This window comes from Rattus rattus, chromosome 15 (assembly GCF_011064425.1).
Source record: "Rattus rattus isolate New Zealand chromosome 15, Rrattus_CSIRO_v1, whole genome shotgun sequence".
NCBI lineage: Eukaryota > Metazoa > Chordata > Mammalia > Rodentia > Muridae > Rattus > Rattus rattus.
Window position 1 is genome coordinate 57244171 of NC_046168.1, and position 19403 is coordinate 57263573.

The 19403-nt window shown below is 50.6% G+C and overlaps 1 protein-coding gene across 1 annotated transcript in view; it reads right to left on the reverse strand.

Moving 5' to 3' along the window:
- Myo5b (myosin VB) overlaps positions 1-19403 on the reverse strand; it is a 297799-nt gene that overhangs the window by 17392 nt on the left and 261004 nt on the right. Inside the window, exons 27-33 of the mRNA XM_032885354.1 lie at positions 18127-18192; positions 16121-16360; positions 15013-15113; positions 9861-9938; positions 6915-7113; positions 4692-4785; positions 2543-2686 (exon numbers count right to left, since the gene is read on the reverse strand). Coding sequence (XP_032741245.1) covers positions 2543-2686; positions 4692-4785; positions 6915-7113; positions 9861-9938; positions 15013-15113; positions 16121-16360; positions 18127-18192 — 922 coding nt within the window. The remainder of the gene's footprint in view (positions 1-2542; positions 2687-4691; positions 4786-6914; positions 7114-9860; positions 9939-15012; positions 15114-16120; positions 16361-18126; positions 18193-19403) is intronic.

The following is a 19403-nucleotide window of genomic DNA, read 5'->3' on the forward strand; positions in this document are numbered from 1 at the left end:
TTGGAATGATTGCCTGGCACCTGCTGACTCAGTTGAACTGGCAGCCCACAGTCTGCCCGGCCTTCTCCACATGGAGGAAGCCATGTTCAGTCTGCCCAGCCATTTCCTCTTCTCTACCTCTTTCCCTGCCTTGGATTGTGACTCCTTATGAACTCAAGAGACGGAGACAGGCAGGTCCTGTGCTGAACTCAAGCTCCTTGCCCCTCCTTCCTAACTCTCCTGGGAAACTGTCGGATGAATTTCAGTAGCCTGGGGGTTAAAGTAGGGAGTCATGTCGGGAGAGCAGAGCAGCAAGACGAGGCCTGGTGTGGGTTACGATGGTGGGTGGGAAAGCACCCCCCCACCTATGGCTTTGGCTCTCTCCCAGCTCGCAGCCTTCAATCTCATTACCCTGACCAAACCAAGCCCCCAAACCCCTCTGGGCTTGGAACTGACTGATGGGGGAGCACTCTCCACCTGGGCCAGCAGCATCCTTAAATCATCTGTCAAGGTGATCAGGGTTGGGGTGGTTGTATCTTCAGTTGATACACAGGTTACACCATTCTTTCAAATATATCCTTACAGTTAGTGTCCATTACAGGCCATAATACTCTGGATAGATGGTTAACATGCTGGCCTTCTCTATGCTCAATAAATGGCTACAGATCTGCTCTTGGCTGTATTTAGAATGCCAGGGATGTTCATCTGGGAAAAAGAGATGTGTTTTATAGACCCACACTTCCAACCTCTAGTGCCCTGCTTCATGCTTTACCTATGTGCAGATCTGAGAAGCCTGCCTTGCTTTGGAGTGTTCTACTGCAACGGAACAGGCTCGCTTCTGTTTTCTAGGCAGATGTTAGCATCTTATGGGGTGGGCATTACAACTCTGTCTTCTCCTCTCTGAAACAACTGGCCAGCGATAGGTTCCTAAGAGGTTCATCAATGTGTATGGGGTTGTCTGAAGGGCACATGATGAAGTATTGTTTCTTGGTATCTAGGTAGGAGGTGATCGCCTAGGGCCATCCAAGCAGTCAGGGCAGGAAGGAGCCTTTACTCACACTTATTTAAGTTATAAAATTCAAAGTCCTATTTAGTTACTCAGCATCTATACTTAACTCTGCTATTGTACACTTTCTGTTTCATAGTCACCACAGAGTGAGGGGGTTTGCTCACCATAGGTCACATACAGAGCATAATAGTCATCAGCAAGTTACTCAAAACACCCAAATCAAACAACCAAAGGGGAACCATGCCAGGCAGAAATCATGCTCTATTCCTCCTGAGCTCTTGGCCTAGGCCCATACTAAGCAGGGGTTTTAATGCCTGGGAGGAGGATCTTTCCCTTGGGCTCCTTAAGTGAGAAAGCCTTGCAGTGCACTCTCTGGCTCTAGTTCACACGCTGGGAAGGCAGGGTCAGTCCCACCATCCCATTTGACAGATGGGGACACTACAGCATCATAGAGAGCCAGTAGCATGGGGTTAGACACCAAATAATCGTCCTTTTGCCCAACCGGACTCCCTCCTCTAAGATTTTCCCTCCTGGCTCTGTAGGATGGAGCATAAAGAAGGTTTATGGATGGCTGATGAGGCTGAGATAAGAAAGGGAGGAGACCTGGGTTAGTGAGGACACGGGCTCCACGAGAATGGTATGCCACCCCTGAAGGTGGCATCTGCAACTGGCAGAGAACCACCTTCACGCAAGCCTCAACAACCTGCAAATAGGACTCAGAGCTCCTGCCTGGGCATCCATGAGGAGTGACCCCCATGGGCAGGAGGCTCCCCTCTAACAGGGAGAATGCTTCCCTTTCCAAAGCTATGGGGGCTGGGAAGTGGGTAGCAGCAGGAGTTCTAGTCTTGAGGACCAAGCTGTAAGGAGTCAGCCTTTCCTGGAGCAGCTAAGGCTGCTGGGCCACATACTGAACTTCTTCACTCATAGCATGGTGTCACACACAGGGACACATGGCCTCAACCACACGGCCAAGGAGGAAAGGGGGCAAGCTTACAGAGAGGCCGTGAGAGTCCGGAGACCACACTCATGCATGCTGGATTGCACGGCACTAATAAACTTTTAAGTACAAGATGTTCGGATCCTTGACACACTATTTATCCCCTAAGTGACTTGGGGACGCAGTTCCCTGAATGATCTCAGTATCCTCCAGCATGGAGTCTGGATTGGTACAGTGCCTACTGACACAGACAGTGGGAGAATTAAACAATCAGGGAGGGAATGGCCTTTGGCGCAGTGGCTGACAAGCCCGCGCTGCTATTGCCAAAGCACTGTTGCCCACCTGAACTTCCCCAGGGAGAGAAGAATTGCAGCAGCCACTGCAGAGATGCATGTGGCGAGCAGGAGCCACGTGGCCGCTGGTAGAACAGAGACCCCCACCCCCCGAGCTGCTGCAAAGCTGGTTTTCGAAAAGCAGCAGGGAGATATGAACAGCTGGAGATGGTGGATGTGAGGTAGAGGAGGGGATTGCAAGATCCAATGGGAGGATGGGAGGGTTGGCTGAATAGAAACAGAGAGGAAGGAGAGCTGCCGGTGACACCCGCTGTAGCTTCTGACCTGTCACCAGGTTCCGGATGAGGAGTGCCTCGTCCTCTTTGTGGTACTCCAGCATGCCTTGGAAGTCCTTCTCTTTTCGTTGGACTGTGACCTGTCTCGTGAGTTCATGGTGCCTCCTGTCACTCTGTGCCAATGCCTGGGCAGCTGAGTGGGAAAGACGGGACAGAAACACAGTGAGAACGTGCAGCTGAGGCCTGCAGGAGGGGTCTCCCAGCTTGGGCATCACGCTCACACTCTGTGTATCTGTTCCTGTGGCCTGAACCTTTCTAGCTATGGCTTGAGGGCATCAGCATCTGGGCTGGGGTCCACTGTGTACAGGAGCGGGGAGGATCGCTGGGAGGAAAACAGGTAGGTTCTGGACCAGAGAAATTATTGAGAAGTGGTGGCAGCCACGGTCAGTCTGCCCTGCTGGCAAGTGCTTTTCTTCTACCAAGCTGTGAGGGAGGGTTCCTGAGTCTGGGAGGAAAGCCTCTAGGACTGTTCCCCTCAGTTCCATGAGTGTAGCACAGCACGGGCCATCACGACACTGATGGTACAGCTGTGGGCTGGCCAGGGGGGCAGGTGATGGCAGTGGAGAAGAAACGTGGAATCCACATGTAGCAGAGGCTGGGGAGCATGCTAAGTGCAGCCCACATAAGCACACTTATCCGGGAATCACCTTAGGGGTATCAAGAACTTGTCGCCCTTCATTCAGACCTTTCCGTCAGCCTAGAGGACGTAGTAGACTCCAAGTATTCATTTGTATGCCTGGGTACCAATAGTATAAGGGTTCTGTCATCAGCACAAGTTCTACATCAAGGCCCCAGTCTCACCCCCACCAGTCCAGCTGAGAAGATGCATTTGTGTATTTACATAAGAAACCCTCAACCATGCAGCTTGGCCAGGAGTGTGCACTGTAGGTGCAGGTAGAGGCTGAACACTGAGACACAAGCAAGAAGGGGAAAAATGTGGGCAAGAATAGGGCTGGTCCATCAACCCAGGCTCGCTAGATCAGTGGTTCTCAACCTGTGGGTTGTGACTTCTCTGGGGTTGCAAATCAGATATTTACATTGTGGCCCATAATGGTAGCAAAATTACGGTTACAAAGTAGCAGTGAAATAGCACAGCATTAGGAAGGTTGAGAACCACTGCCCTAGATACATGGGAAAAGAGCAGGGTATGTGATCCCCATTTGTAACGGGCTGGAGGGATGCTCTGGGGGTGTGCACACACAGAGGAGCATCAGGTAAGAGCTGGGACTTCACTCTGCTGGCCAGGGGGCGTCGAGAGGAGAGACAGTACTTGGAGCAGAGGCGGGCCCTGGGGAGCCACTGAGTCACCTGGGAGCAGAGGGTGAAGACTGGTCACAGGGGAGTAAGGAAGCAGACAGTGAGGCAGCGGGGACGGGGAGGATCGTCTTCTGAACTGAGCGGAATGAATAGGCTGGAATGAAGAGACTTGGGCAACGACCACCCGAGGACCAGAAGATAAAATTCCCATAGATGGAGGGTGCACAGGGGCAAGTGCAGCAAGACCAGCAATCAAGAGAAGGTCCGAAGCTGCCTGGTGTGGGCAGAGCAGTCCCTGACACTATAGAAGCGGACATTACAGTCTGTGATCTGTGGCCTCAGGGCAGCACAGGGCATGGTTCCTGTGGCTCCTGAGCTGAGGGTAGAGGATGAAGAGGGATATCTGAGACATGTGGTGCCTGAGGGCTATAAGCAGGGTGGGGTCATGCCAGTCACAGGAGAGGACATTCCCCAGGGCTTAAGGAAGGCCATTCAGACTTCCATCTGTCCCACCACCTAGAATCCAAATCGGAAGCTTAATTGTGACAGCCCATGGCATGGGGTGAGGGCCCCGGCTCTTTGTGTCACAGTTTTCTTTCATACCAGATGGCCTCGCTCTGACTCTGCACCCTTCGAAGGCAGGTGCCACTGTGTACCTGTGTGGCTCTCTCCTCCAGCCTGGCTCACAACCTGCTCAAGCAGGGTCTCTTCTCTAGGCCCTACCTGCTGAGGAGATGTGGGCTCCCAGAAGCTAATGACATGGCTGGTGCAGGCACAGCCAGCAGGAAACTCATGGAGTGGACAGTGGGCCAAAGGGCAGGCCGCTGAGTCCCACAGGCTGGCAAGGTCACCGCTGCCTCATGCACACCCAGGCACACTACCTTCTAAGTCCTGGACCTTCTTCATGTAAATCTTCAGCTGCTTTTTCAGCTTCTTCTCATTCTTCTCCAGCTTTTCCACCAACTCCTTAAAGTCCTGAGAGAAGAAAGTTGTTGTGTGAGAACAGGATGTTAGCCTCACCCTGAAGGAAAGGTTTTAAAAAAAAAAATTCTTGCCGGGACCAGAGGGGCCCAGGGAGGCTGAGGAACCCGCTCAGGTAGGAGCAGAAGGGCTACCTCACACAGGCTCAGTACCTGCTCAGAGCCTAGGCGGTTGAGTCAGAGTTCATTGTGCCAGCAATAACAGAGTGAACTCCCAGGGCGAGTTCCTCCCACTGGGGCACCTTGTGGAATCCTGGTACTCCCTAAGCCAAGCCTCCTCAGGGGACGCCCAGCCCTAGGTATCCAGGGGAGTAGCTGGCACCACTCTGGTTGGAGGTGTGGGAATGTAGCCACAGAACTGAAGAGTCGGCAAGCCAAACAGAGGCGTCTGGGGGATCAGAAGCCAAGCAGGACAGGAGCTGTGGCCCCAACCCCTAGCAACTGTTGTCACTGGAGGCAAGTCAGTCCACTGGGACCGAGAATGGCGAGCTGGCCCTGGAAGCACTTCACTGTCATCATTGCCCCTCATCCAGCTGGGTTCTTGTGGTAGGGAAGGGGGCGAGAAAAAGAACCCCGCTTCCCCACCAGTAGAGCCAAGCCTAGGTAACTACAGTGATGGAGAGAAGGGAGAGGCAGGCCATCCTGAGTCCTCTGAAAGATCTTTGGTGTGGAGTCTTGCCCTGCGTGTGTTACAGACAGGTAAAGAACCCAGGGCACTGTGTGTGCTGAGTGAGCACCCCACAGCTGAGATAGAACCTTTGCTTTGGGTGACTTCGTTTTAAAGGACTTCTTTTAATCTTACATGTCTGTGTGTGCTGTGTGGGGCGTGTCCCTATGTGCATGGGGGTGCCTGTGTCTGTGGAGGGGTCAGAGGATGGAAGAAGTCTTTAAGGTAGGCCTGCCAAAGAGAGCCCATTACAAGATCAGCACCCAAGCTATAGTCTTCCCATATAATTCTGACTATAGGTGTTTTGAGGGACTTTATCTTTATTTAAAAGGAGGAAGAGGCTGGCCAAGATAGCTCAGTGGGTGCTGGCATTGCTGCCAAACCTAATGACTTAAGTTCAGTCTGCAGAACCTGTGTGGGGGGGAGAGAAGTGACCCCTGCAAGTTTTCCTCTAACTTCCACATGAGTGTGGTGGAATCCCTCATAAATAGATGGATAGATAAGCAAACGCACAGAAAAATAAATAAATAATTATTAATACAGATCGTGAAAGACCCTTCTCAGAGTGAGAGGCATCTAAGCACTTGCCTAGTGAGTTAAAGGACAGGAGGACAGCCCAGACAACCGGGGACCGGAGAGAGAAAAAGGAGGATGGGGGAGGAGGAGGGAAGAGAGGAGGGGGAGGAGGGAGGAGGAAGGAGGGAAGGAGGGAAGGAGGGAGGAGGAGGGAGAGAAGGAGAGAATGTGTGTGTGTGCGTGCATGCATGCATATGTGTGTGCACACGTGTGTGTGTGTGTGTGTGTGTGTGTGTGTGTGTATGTATGTGTAACAGATCAGGGATGCTGCAAGAACCCAGTAGGTACAAAGGACTTCAGTTTCTTGAAAAACTTTAGCCAAGATTCCTGCAGGATAGATAAGGCCACTGTCCTAGAGCGGTGAAGAGACACCGTGACCACAGCAACTCTTACCGAAGAAAACCTTTAACTGGGGGCTGGCTTACAGTTTCAGAGGTTTAGTCCACTATCATCATGGCAGAGAGCATGGCGCACCCAGGCAGGTGCTGGAGTGGTAGCTGAGAGCCTCATGGTGACCACAGACTAGACTTCTGAAACTGCAAGCCAGCCCCAGTTAAATGTTTTCCTTCGTAAGAGTTGCCTTGGTCCTGGTTTCTCTCCACAGCAGTAAAACCCTAAGGTAAGGATCTCCTATCTCCGTGTAGAGCATAGGTAAGCTGTCCCCATTGGGATGTGCTAGACTCTCTGACCTGTACGTGGGCACCGTCATTTTAATACACTAGCCGTACGCTATTTCAATTGTCACCCACCAACAAACTATTTCTCTGTCCCTGTCCTTACTATAGGGCTAAGAACATGAGCCTTGCCCATCTGACAGCCCAATTCTATGTCCATTTAGAAATGACCCCAGGAGCTACAATCCATGAGGTGTGGCCACTTACCAGGTTCTCATTGGTCAGCCGGGATATCTCCTGCTGGACACCAAATTCTACCTGGGCCTCTGGGGAGAGCAGCAGAGTCTGGCAGAAGGTCTGCTGCTGTTTGTCCATCTCCTCCTTCATGGCCTCCACCTGGGCCTTGAGATGCTCCACCTCCTCCTCATGCTTCAGGTTCTGGGCCTGCAGCTGGGCCTCCAGCAACCTGTACCCAGAGAAGCAAGCCAGGTCACCCTGTGGCTGGGGTGGGCACCCGTGGTGAGGGGCTGCAGACAAACACAGCAGGAGCAGCCAAGCACATAGTGGGAGCAATCGTATGGTCCCAACAAGCATGACGCAGCGAGGAGATCTTGACAGGCAAGCAGAGCGACGACGGATGATCCTCTCAGATGACCAGAAACCAAGGCCGAAGGCACCCTCGGGCTTAGGCCTCTCTGTCCCCCCATCGTTTTTTGGTTCTATGGGTATAGACTGCGGATTTGAGATTAGGAAACTGTCTCCGTGTCAATATGCCAACTACCATAAACAAATGTCTCATAGCGTCCTAAAATAGCGGCATCGACATCTGCCCCACGGTTTGTAAGAATTTCCTTGTAGAGACAAGATACTGATAAACAGAGCTAATTATATTGGTTTATTTTTTCCTTTAGTAGATTCCACTCTTGTTCTTTTTTTTTTTTAGAGCTAATATTTTGCCTCTCCTCTCTACCTTTAATATCCTACTTTACCTCACGTGTAATTTTTTTCCTATCAGTTTTCCCTCTTGCCTACTAAACAGCTAGGACTGTTTGGGGAAACTGCTTAAGATCAACTAGCGCCATAAGAAACGAAGATCAGAGGAAGTTTGGAGAGGCTGAGGGGAGGCTCAGAGATTTGTCAGAAAGGCACGATGCTAGAGTGCCGGGCACTCAAGGAGAGCCTCTGCCTGCTTTAACACAGGCTCAGGAGCAGCTTCGTCCCGGGATCTGACCCTCGCGTCTCACGTGGCCAGGTGCACCAGGTCATCTGGGACTTGAAAACCTGATCTAGCTCTCTGATGTAGTGTGGCCACCTTCAGTGAAGAGGGACATGGCCGACGGGGTTCTGAAGGACACAGCTGTCCCCGTCTTAACCTGGGCACGGTAAAACTTCTGCTCAGGGCAGCGACCAGGGACATCTCCTGGTGTCCAGATGGCAAGGAGTGGACAGCCACCATGCCTGTTCTACCTGGGAGATGGTAACTTCTACAGAGAAGAGGAGCAAGGGCGGGGAGTCTACTTTGGTGACCAAAGCAGCCACGGTTTAGGCAGCCAAGCAGTTTCACAGCAGGGCATGGAGGGCTTCTTAGCAAAGACATGCAACTGGCAAGAGAAACTGACAGAAGAATCTGGTCTCTCACTACAGGAAACAAGCAGTGTGGTGGGAGAGAATTCGGTAGCAGTGTTTTAGACAGCATACAGTATTCAGACAGCATTCGACATTGGCTATGATAGACTAAGACGCGTCAGTGTTAAGACAGAAGTCAACAGGAGAGAGGACGTGGAACGGTGGTTCCAGGGAGCTATTCCAGGACCACTCTCTGACCTACTGCGTCCCCCTGTTAGCAACTGCCTTGCTCTCAAGTGGAATCAGCCCAGAACTCTGCATCAGGAATACGATTCCCATCCGGGCATCTGTTAGATTTCTTGAGGCATTGATCTGTGTTATTTTCTAATGCGTTCAACTCGATTTTTCTTTGTGCCGCATCCAATCTCATGACACATAGGAAGAGCACCCTAGAAATGTTCCCAATCTAACAAACAAACTTGGCCAACAGGACTCTGACCTCATGGAATAATCAACTCTCTTGCTGGCAGGACTCTGACCTCATTGAATAACCACCATTGTAGAAACAGCAGGCAGCAGCTAATACTTCTATGCTTTCTCCGTGGTAGTGGTAATCCTCTTCCTTATGGTGACCCTATACAGCAGGGCCTGCTCTGAACCACCACTTGACAATAAGGGACCCGACCCAGATGTCCCCTGCTCAGGTTGTGGGGCCACATTGGAGCCCAGCGAGGGCTGCAGCCCTAGGAGATGTACTGTTCCCCTCACTGCCATGTCAGCAGCTGCAGGGAGAGAGCCATGTGATGGGCAAGCATAGCTGAGGTGTGGGCACCGCTCAGTCACTGCGGGATCCAGGGCTTGCACTCATCCATCTCTCTGAGAAAAGAGCCCTGATGACAAGCGCCCCACTTCTAGTTTCGAACAGATGGACAGTTCTGCCCCTGCTCTCTGAGAGCCACATGCTGGCAAAGTGGGTATGATCTGCCTTCGTTCTGCATATGTCCCTGGTTAGACTGGGGTCCTGGTTAAACTGGGGTCCATTTTGTTGCCGATATCAAAGGTTCGATTGTCTACTTAGACACTGACTTAAACCTGCCAAGCTGCACTCACAAGGAGATTCAGACAGCACCACCTGCCTGCAGCACTCGGCTGTTATCAGCTCCAGGGACTGGCTATGTGCTGATATCATGTACTAAGGAGCCTTGCATTTGCAGCACAGTCAGCGTGCAAACTAGGTCAAGGACTTTGGCCATTCCTGAAGAGTTAGAAGGTTGGTTGGTATGTCGCATGTCAGCAGCACAGGCCCTGGAGCCCCACACGCTAGTTCCCTTGGCAGCTTTTCCTCAATAGAAAAAGCAACAGGAACCCTCCCCCTCTTTCTCCACCGGTAGAACAAAGAGTTGTGCCATGCAGTCTCTAAGGTTCAACTGGGCCACCTAGCACCACCATTTTGACCCAGGCAAGCAGCTTCTGCTGGTGTCTATACAGCCCAGACACAAAATGATGAACGGACACCTCTAGGGACTGCTGCTCAGAAGCCCATGTGAACTGTGCCCCATACTCTCACAGTTGCTCAGGCCAAAACAAGGAAGACAGACAGGAGCAGGCACAGAGACGAAGCACATACAAGATGGGAGCACATTTGACCTGGCGACTTGCTTTAGGCCTTGGTAAGCCAAGCCGAGTTCTCCATCTTCATTCAAATATCCCCAATCCTCAGTCTGGCTAGAAATAAAGTACAGAGAAAAAGAGGTGTCCAGTGGAGAGGAGAAGAGGCATTCAGAGAGACTGGAAAGCTCACAGCCAAGCCTTGGAGTCAAGAAAAGGGGACAGGATGTGGGCCGTTTCTCATGCTTCTCTCTGCCTCCCAAACTCTGGGTGCTAGCAGACAGCACCCTCTCTGAGTTCCCCAGGTTTCAGGTAGTGCCTGGGAAAGGGGTTCAATGCGGTCTTAGGGATCCACCAATAGCTTCAGATCAGGCACATGCTGCCAGAGACGGCAGAAAGCTGTACTTGTTCTGGTAATTCTATAAACAAAGCAGCCACAGCACAGGCTGCGCCATCTCACACCCACCATGCTTCCTTTTATCTGAAGGAGTTGAAGGAAAGGGATAAGTATAAACAGGGTTAGCGGAGAAGACACCAGATATCTGTCTGTCTGTCTGTCTATCATTTAGCTATGTCTATCCATCTGTCTGTCCGTCTGTTCATCCATCATCTATATGTCTCTCCATCTGCCCATCCATCCATCCATCCTTCCTCTAAAGCAACAGGGGCTGAGCAGGCCTTATAGGGACGGGGCACCATAGAACAATATGAGGCAACTGGGAATGCTGGCCTCTACCAGGGTGAGGAAGGAGACGGCACATTTGTTTCCCTTTCCATACATGGTTCTCTGTTTTCTTTCCGCCATTAAGAGCATGTCGTTATTTATCAACCTTAACTCCAACTCTCCTTACAGAGTCGTGTGTGTGTGTGTGTGTGTGTGTGTGTGTGTGTATTCAAAGTGAACTACAACGATCTTACAGGCTGGGAACTGAATGATGTCCTCCCTTGGTGTAGGTCACACACCACTTCCCTGTCCAGTCAACCTGTGAAAGCAGGTCCCTGGTATCCTCTGTTGGTCGTGCATTCTGCCTGATGTCAGCCAAGGTGGCTTTTGGAGGTCATGTGCTCAATGCTCTTCTGACTCCCCCCGCAAAGTCCTGAGCACAGAGGCATCCTTAAAGGTCAGAGGGATGGTTGGTGGAGGGCATGAGTCATGAGCAGGAGTTGGCCCACACTGCCTAATAGAAAGGTCACTCAACCTGTCCCAGAACTCAAGATGGCAAACCAAACAGCCCTGATCAAACCAGCTACTTACTATCTTGCCCTGCCATGTTTTGGATAAAGTTCAGGGGCTGAAAATATCCATTTCAGATCCTTTCAGAGCTATGCTCTAGCAGAAGGTCTCCAGACCTGTGATGCTTACATAGTCTGATTCTTGAGCTAGTTGTCCACTAGCTCAAGTGGAGGTTCATCAACCACCAATAACCACCACTCTGAAAGCCCAGGGGATGGGAGTTAGTTAATGCACTTCTGGGACCTTTCTATGGCTCTGTTCCTAGTCTAAGGCCAACTCCTCAAGTGCTAGAAACTCCTGGCTGTGTGGTGGGGCAGTAAGGAAGACTATTGCCAATTATTTTAATGAACACCCCTATCCAAGCCTTCTGCCTGGTGTAAATGCCTGGAGCTTTACCAGTGTGGTGGTTTGAATGAGAATGGTCCTCATAAGCTTGTGTGTTTGAGTACTTGGTTCCAAGTTGGCGGAACTATTAAGGAAGGACTATGAGGGGGTGTGGCTTTGCTGGAGGGGGTGTGGCTTTGCTGGAGGGGGTGTGGCTTTGCTGGAGGGGGTGTGGCTTTGCTGGAGGGGGTGTGGCTTTGCTGGAGGGGGTGTGGCTTTGCTGGAGGGGGTGTGGCTTTGCTGGAGGGGGTGTGGCTTTGCTGGAGGGGGTGTAACTGAGAATGGGCTTTGAGGTTTCAAAGGAATTCCATTCTTAGATCTCTCTCTCTCTCTCTCTGCCTTGTGCTTCTAGATCAAGATGTAGGCTCTCAGCTATTGTTCCAGCCCCATGCTACTATGTTCCCCCACCATGATGGCCATGGACTCTAACTCTGTTAAACTGTAAGTCTCAAATAAACTCTTTCTTCTTATTAATGGCTTTGGTCATGGTGTCTTATCATAGCGATAGAAAAGTAACTAAGATAACCAGATATTGCTTTCTCTCCCTGTGTCACCATTTAGGTGTCCTGGGTAATCTGTATGTCCCAGAAAATCCCTAAGGACCTAGGGCCGTGTTGAGCAGGGGCTGATATGTGCTCTTCTTGTTCTCAGATGTTAAGGTTTGCATCGACCCAGAGTCCTTTGTAGCAATGCTTTACCCCAAAGGAGGCCCCCGTGCTGCAGGACTTCTGGAAGTTCCCAGCACGCTGTACTCCAGCCATCTCCTCTGTTGCAAGTGGAGAAGGGCTGGTACCTGGCTGAACATCCAGGTGTTTCCCTGTCTTCTTTTGAAGCCTCCCTAGCCTTGCTGGTTGAATGTTAGCTCCTGGGAGGGACTGCTAGGTCTCTGAGAATACTGCCTCACACCTGTAGTTCTCAGAGTGTCACATGGGTGATGCTTAGACATACCTCTTGGAAGAGAGCATCAGTCCTTACAAGTGGGTTTCACAGGGAAATAGAATTCTGAATTCTGTCACGTGCAGGGTACCACGGACACAGGTTAAACATGATAAACACACAGCTCTGACACTCCACATTTGAAAACATGAAAACAGGGCCATGAGTAAATTAAAAACTGCTGAACTGACTCAGTAGAGACCTCTGCTCCTAGGTGAAAGAGACCCAAAGTTCCCCATCACCCCTGTTCTTAGGAGTGTGACTGGGCGGGTGGCGACATCTGCTGGTGTGAGGGGGAAACCCCAAACAGCTTGGCTTCAGGAAATCAATAAATGTACATGAAGCCCCCCTCTCTCTGCATAAGTCAGCTAAACACGGAGAAATACACAGCAAGGCCCTGTCACTCACAGTGGAGCCAGGAGCCCTGTCGGGGATGCTCATCTGCCTTCCCTGACCTGATTCTCCATGTGTTAGACTAACACGGTGAACTGGATGGCCTCAGAGGTATTTTCAACTAGTTGTAGAAGTCGTGCAACAGAAATGTTATCAGAGGGGACACGCTTCTCCTCTGCAAACCTTGGAAAAAAGCACCAAGCATCTATACCCTTTCCTATGTTCAGCCATCTTGGGTCTGGTCAGTTCCTTGAGTGTACGAAGATCCCCGAGTGCTCTGTGGGTACTGATTTATTTAGCCCATACTGAATGTTTCCTCAGCAGCCTAGGATCTTTGCTGGGGCCCTAAGAAGTAGACCAGGGGCACAGACATAGAGTGCCACATGGGGGGAGCTACCCTCAGAAGCTAGGCTATGCACTGAGCATGTATGTGCAAAGAAAACCCCGCCTGCGCTTATCTTTCTGAGAACCAGCGCCTTCAATGGACCTGCTCTAGCCAAAGGCAAGAGTAAAGCTTTACTGTGCTGGGGCCTCCGCTGTTTCCCGGGTCCCAAGGATAGAGCCAAGAACACCCTCTCTACATTCTGTGGAAGAGTTCTACAGCCTTGGCTCTGATGGAAGTGTTCAGGGGTCAGAGGAGTACTGCTTGAAGCTCGACCTAAGCTAAGCTGCAGTCAACTCTGTGTCCAAGTCCTAACCCTAACCCAGCTCTGTGACCTGGAGGGTCTGCTTAGGGGAGGCAGCAGCTCTTCAGCCGGTCCACATCCCATCATCCTCTCAGAGCCAGTGGGGAGAGGCTGACAGACTTCAGGCCCTACCTAAGCTTGGCTTCCCCAGCTGTCACTCTTCCTAAACTCTCCCATAAGTAGAGCGGTCAGAACGAGGCTGGCTGCCCTCTGGCTCCCAAGATGGCAGCATGAGCTTGCAGAGGCAGGAGGGAGCAGCCCTCCCACCGCTTGCCTGCAGGCTCAGGCTGAACACGTAGAAGCTCACTGCAGATCTGGGCAGGTCAGGACGCTCAGCAAGGGGAAGGGGTACGAACCTGAGGGACTACAGGGACTGTGGAGGGACTGTGGAGGGACTGCCCCTGGGACTAGTGCACTAGAAATCGTAGAAGTCTAGCCCGACCTTAGGATATGTAACATTTTCTAGGTATCCATTTCATCAAAATCCTAAAGGGATTGACCTGCTTGACCAAACATGCAAGACACGATTTATATGTCTGTCAACCTCTCTGTTACAGGCCCACCACAGGAACAGGCACAGCAAACTTATCTTCACAGAGCCCTTCTCGTAAGGGGGTACCTGTCTGGGCCCCCAGAATCACAGCCCTACTACCCTTCCCTGACAGTCAGTCCAGCTGCTTCCACACTTAGCATTTGGACTTGCGGTAATCGCAAAACTTTCTCAAAAACCTCAGCTTCTCAGCTATTCGCTACCGTTTGCTGAGCTTTCCAAGCATGGGATTATCTTAAGATAGAGTAAAGGCTATTTTTGTCTTATCACCTCCATTGTTGTTGTGGTGAGAAGACAAAATCTGGAGCGTTAGCAGCCCCTGGAAAGACCTAGATGGAGGGCTCGTCTGGCTGAAGGAAAGAACAGAAGAAGGGTTGGGAGCAGTCTCGGCCCTGAGGATCTGCGGGATAAGCCCAGCGCTCAGCTGCTGGCTCGCTTTCTAATTTAACACCACCTGCGAGGTTTTCTCTATTCATCTCTTTGCTTATCTCCCACCTGAGATTAATTTAAGACGACTGGGGCTGTAGCCCAGGGGGTCACCTTCATTCCCACACTTCCTTCTTTAGGGAGACTTGGGGGCTGGTTGCATCCCTGCCCCCGGTTTCCCACAAACGGGGTCGGGGAGGGAGGGGAGCTGCGCAGTCTGGAAGCCAGCCTTCCTGGATTCTACCTTGGTTCGGCTATAGGCTAGCCATGTGCTTGAAACTGCTCAATCCTTCTGGGCCTCAGTTTCCCATCCCCATCTGCAGCAGAAGATCTGAAAGTCCTAAGCAGTTGAGTCCTCAGACTCAGCCATCACCTTCTGGGGCCTTCTGAAGGGTTAACTGCTCCCAGCAACTTTAACCGATGCTTGCCTCTGGCAGGATTCTTTCTAACAATTAATTCCCCAGTGCTGGGCGGATGGCCAGTTCCTGAGGAACAGGTCGTAACACGCTAGGCTGGACAATGACCCCTCCCGTCCCCAGCCCTCCAATGACCTTCCAGGCACAGCTCGGAGGTGGGCCCTACCTGTTTGTCTGGCAGACCCCGTGATAGGCCTCAATGGCATCTTCCTGGTCTACGTGCTTCTCGCTGTTGGGCCAACTTGTTCTGGCATTGATGTTCGGCTCCTAGTCAGGACCCCAAATTAAAAAACAAAAACAAACAAAACTCTAGTTGTACAACTTCTAGGAAATAGCTTTCTAATAAGGAAGTATATCAATGGGCTTTAAGGGAAAAGAGGCAGACCTAGAGAGATAGATAGTTCCTGTTAAATAAAGGCAGGAGCATGGCTTCCAAAGGCCATCTTGGGTGGGAGGACACACAGTCTTAGCAAGGCTTGGCTATGAGACGTGAATGCAAGCACTAGGGGTTGGGGTAGGAGCTGAGAGGGCCCCTGGGAGGAACAGGCATCAGAGGCCACGAGTCAAACCTTATTACTGAAATGCTTTATCTCCCAACTCAGGGCCCATGTCTAGAGTGGCCTCGCCTAGTAGAACCCATTGGATGACCCAGGAAAACGCGAATCCCTCCCTCTCACTGTATAAGCTGTCCTAGAAGGTCACGCTGTCAGAAGCAAACAGGAAGGAGACCCTTCCTGTAAAGGCTTAGAGAAATCTCCCCGGAACAAAATGAAGAGACAGAGCATGAAGAAACAGCCCTGAGATTATCCATCTATGTCTTGTTTCTTTTGAACACTTTCTTTCAAAAGTGTTTTGCTTTTTGTTTTTTAAATCAAAGCATGCATGCATATGTCTGTACATTCGGGTGCAGTGCCTCTGGAGGCCAGAAGATGGCATCAGATCCACATGGGGATGGATTTATAGACAGTTGTGAGCTGCCAGGAGCTGAACTCAGGTCCTCTGCAAGACCCGTGAAGTGCCCTTACCTGCCGAGCCACCTCTCCAGCCCCCTTGACCATTTTCTTAAATTCAGTAGATTCTAGACATTTCTAGCTTCCCCTCTTGAAAAAGGTCATGAAGAAGGGACGCTAAACCCTTATGCTGCTTTCAGAGACCCCAAAGACAGCGGTCCTGCTCTTCAGGTGGAAGACCTCCATGAGTAAAGGCACGCAAACCCACAGGCCTAATGGCTCAATGTCATTCCCCAAACCCAACCGTGGCTGCCACCTCATTACCATGTTCTTGCCGGACAGTCTGCGCTGGTCAGCATTCATGATCTGGGTCCTGAGGATCAGCACCTCCTCTTTGCGGACCTCCAGCTCCTCGTTGGCCAGCTTGAGCTGGTTCAGTAGGAGGCTGTAGCTGTCGGGGGAGCTATGAGTGGAGTTATCCTGCATGGCTTGGTCGGCCACAGCCTTCCGCAGCTCATTCAGATCATTCTTCAGCTTCTTGTTCTCTGACTCGAGCTCTTGTCTCTGCAAGACAGCCAAGAGGAACACCTTGGCTACCCCATTTCTTCACTTTGTCTACCACAAGAGCAACTTTCTTTCTTTAACGAAGACACACATGACTCAGGTTCTCTGATGGCATGAGTGGTCAGGTAAGCTAGAAACTGAACTCATCACCCCAAGTTCTCAGAGAAATGTTTCTGATGCAACGGGTCTGCAGCATTCACCCAGGATGCAACGTGTGCTCTGAGCACATTTAGCCATGGGATTCTTCTTTGTGGAAATACTGGGCTGATAGCCCTGTGTGTGTGTGTGTGTGTGTGTGTGTGCGTGTGTGTGTATGTGTATGTGCATGTGTGTGTATGTGCGTGTGTGTGTGTATGTGTATGTGTGTGTATATGTATATGTATATGTGTATGTGTGTGAGTATATGTGTGTGAGTATAAGTGTGTGTGTATGTGTATGTGTGTATATGTACGTATGTGTATAGGTGTCTGTGTATGTATATGTGTATGTGTGTGTATGTGTGTGTACGTGTATGTGTGTATGTGTGTGCATATGTGTGTATGTGTGTAGGTGTGTGTATGTATATGTGTGTATGTGTGTGCGTGTGAGTGTATGTGTGTGTTTGTGTGTATGTGTGTGCATATGTGTATATATGTGTGTATGTGTGTAGGTGTATGTGTATGTGTGTATGTATATGTGTGTATGTGTGTGTATGTGTGTGCATATGTGTGTGTATGTGTGTATGAATGTACATATGTAGTGTTGGACAGCAAAGCTATGCCCAGCCTCAAGTTCAAAGTTGTAAGCAACACGCCACTAATAGGGCTTCCTAAGACTTCGTGTGGCCATATGCTTTGTGACTTTCTAAAAAAACTTTTAATCCAGTGATGTGCTTGTCAGCATCCCATGATGACAGGATGGGCAGAGTCTGTCCGAGTGAGGAAGGCAAGGCAGAGTCCAGCCAGCTGAGGGATCATAGCGAGTTAAGTGCCTGAGCCGGGACGACAGCGCGTACAGCATGAACGAATGCTGAAGGCATTAAGCTAAATGTGTACGCTGTCACCAGAAGATAGATGCCTTTAGTCCACGGCAGGAGGCATCTAGACAGGGCGGAGAGACAGAAGTAGGATGGTGTCCGTGTGGGGCCGTGGAAGGGAGGAGCAGAGGCTTCAGTGGAGGCTTTGTAAGATGAATTACAGGGCGAACGGTGCTGTGCTGCTCGCACGCTGTGGATGTATCCTCCAATACTGACCTTCATGAACACTTAAAATAGCAAATCTGGTAAATTGTATGCTATATATATTTTACCATAGTGGGAAAAAAAATAGTTGGGAGGGAGGAGCAACAGAGATGACTCAATGTTTTTCTGTGCAATGGTCATTAGTAAATGAGTAACAGTTGTTCTATTAGTGACCTGCAGACTATTGAAACGGCCCCACTGTGAAGTCTGTGGGAGGGAAGGGTTTGCCTGATAGCCCTTCCTGCCCCCTGGTGGCCTGAAGTCTCCATTGTTGTGCTTTGTCCTCTCCTGCCATGTCAGTAAACCCCCTGTCTTACAAATGGGTATTATTTCAATGTGATTCTATTCCTGTGGCCACTTTTTATTTTAACTGGAGAGGTTTCTAGTAGGAAAGCATGTGGTTTTTCATTTCAAAGGTGAGGAGGTGAGGATATAGAAATGGAGCCACTTGCTAATCGCTCTACCGAGAGCAGGCTCGGAGCGTAGGACCTGGTTTCCTGAAGCCCACCTACATTGTCTGTCTTCTCCTAGAGGACGGACGGCTTACCTTCAGGCTATTGTAGGCTATATCTGCCTCCTGGTCCACATCTAGGCCATTGTTTTGTTGTTCTATCTGCATAGAAGGACAGAAAAGTGAGCGCAGACCCACAGGGCACATGCTGTGCAGACATTTCTGAGACAGCCAAACTTCCTCCTTCTACTTTTTGGCATGAAGAGTTGGTGACCTCATCCTCACAGGTATAGCCCCACCTCTTCCAAGGAGTAGCTCAGTACTTGTGCTGCCATGAATCCCCCCATAAACAACTCCTTCCCTCCCGTCCCCACGCTATCCCATGGTCCTCACAGGTGCTGACAGGTTGAAGATGTATCACAATCACGATGCCATGGGTTAAATTATACAACCTGAGTACCCGTAAGTCCTAGATTCTCCCTGTGAGTGTGACCTCCCTTGGGAATAGGGTCTTAGGAGCTGTAATGAAGTGAGTCCTGATGCTTTAGGGGGAAAGAACACACACAGACAAGATGGGCATGTTAACATGGGGGTGGGACCGGAGTCAGCTGCAAGCCAACACCACCAGAAGCCAAGAGAAAGGCATGAGACATGTTTTCCCCACTACCTGCAGGGGACAGTCACATCAAAACCTTCACTTCTGACTTCTGGCCTCTGGAAGAATACATTCTTGTTAATAAGTAATTGGATTGGAAGTATTTTGTTTCAGCATCACCAAGAGTTGTACAACCAGAATATTAATGTCATCCTTCTGGTTTTTTGTGGTGAGGATCCGTGAGGTAATGCAAAGCAGCTTCGGCAGCTCATAGTAGGTATACATTTACATGCACCAGACTTCAGAATGCCAAAGCTGGGCACCAGTGACCGGAGTAACAAGTCTACCAGGACTTAGGTCAGCCAAGGACCTCTGATTACATGGGCAGACCTTAGCGTTGAATTGGCTGTTGAAAGGGGGCATCCCTGAAGAGCATGGGTCTTTAGAAATAAGACCTAATGGGGCAATTTAATGAGATTGCCTAAGGCCTGGCAACCTGAAGTCCAGGTGAAGCCGTCACTGCCGTGGGTGGACCAGGGTGTTCGAGTTTAGAGTGAGCATCTCTGCAGCCCCTTCCAGATGCAGGACATGGATGGTTGCTGCCCTGTTTCCTGCAATGCAAGCTGGGAAAAGCTCTGCCTCGGTACCAATGTTTGTCTTGTCTTCTTCCATCACCAGAGGCACGTGAATGACCCGTATCAGCACTTCTGCCGTTAGGTAAGTGGCCTGCACTGGAGTTCTGTGTGGCATGGACACGGCCCCTCTAAATGTTGACTAC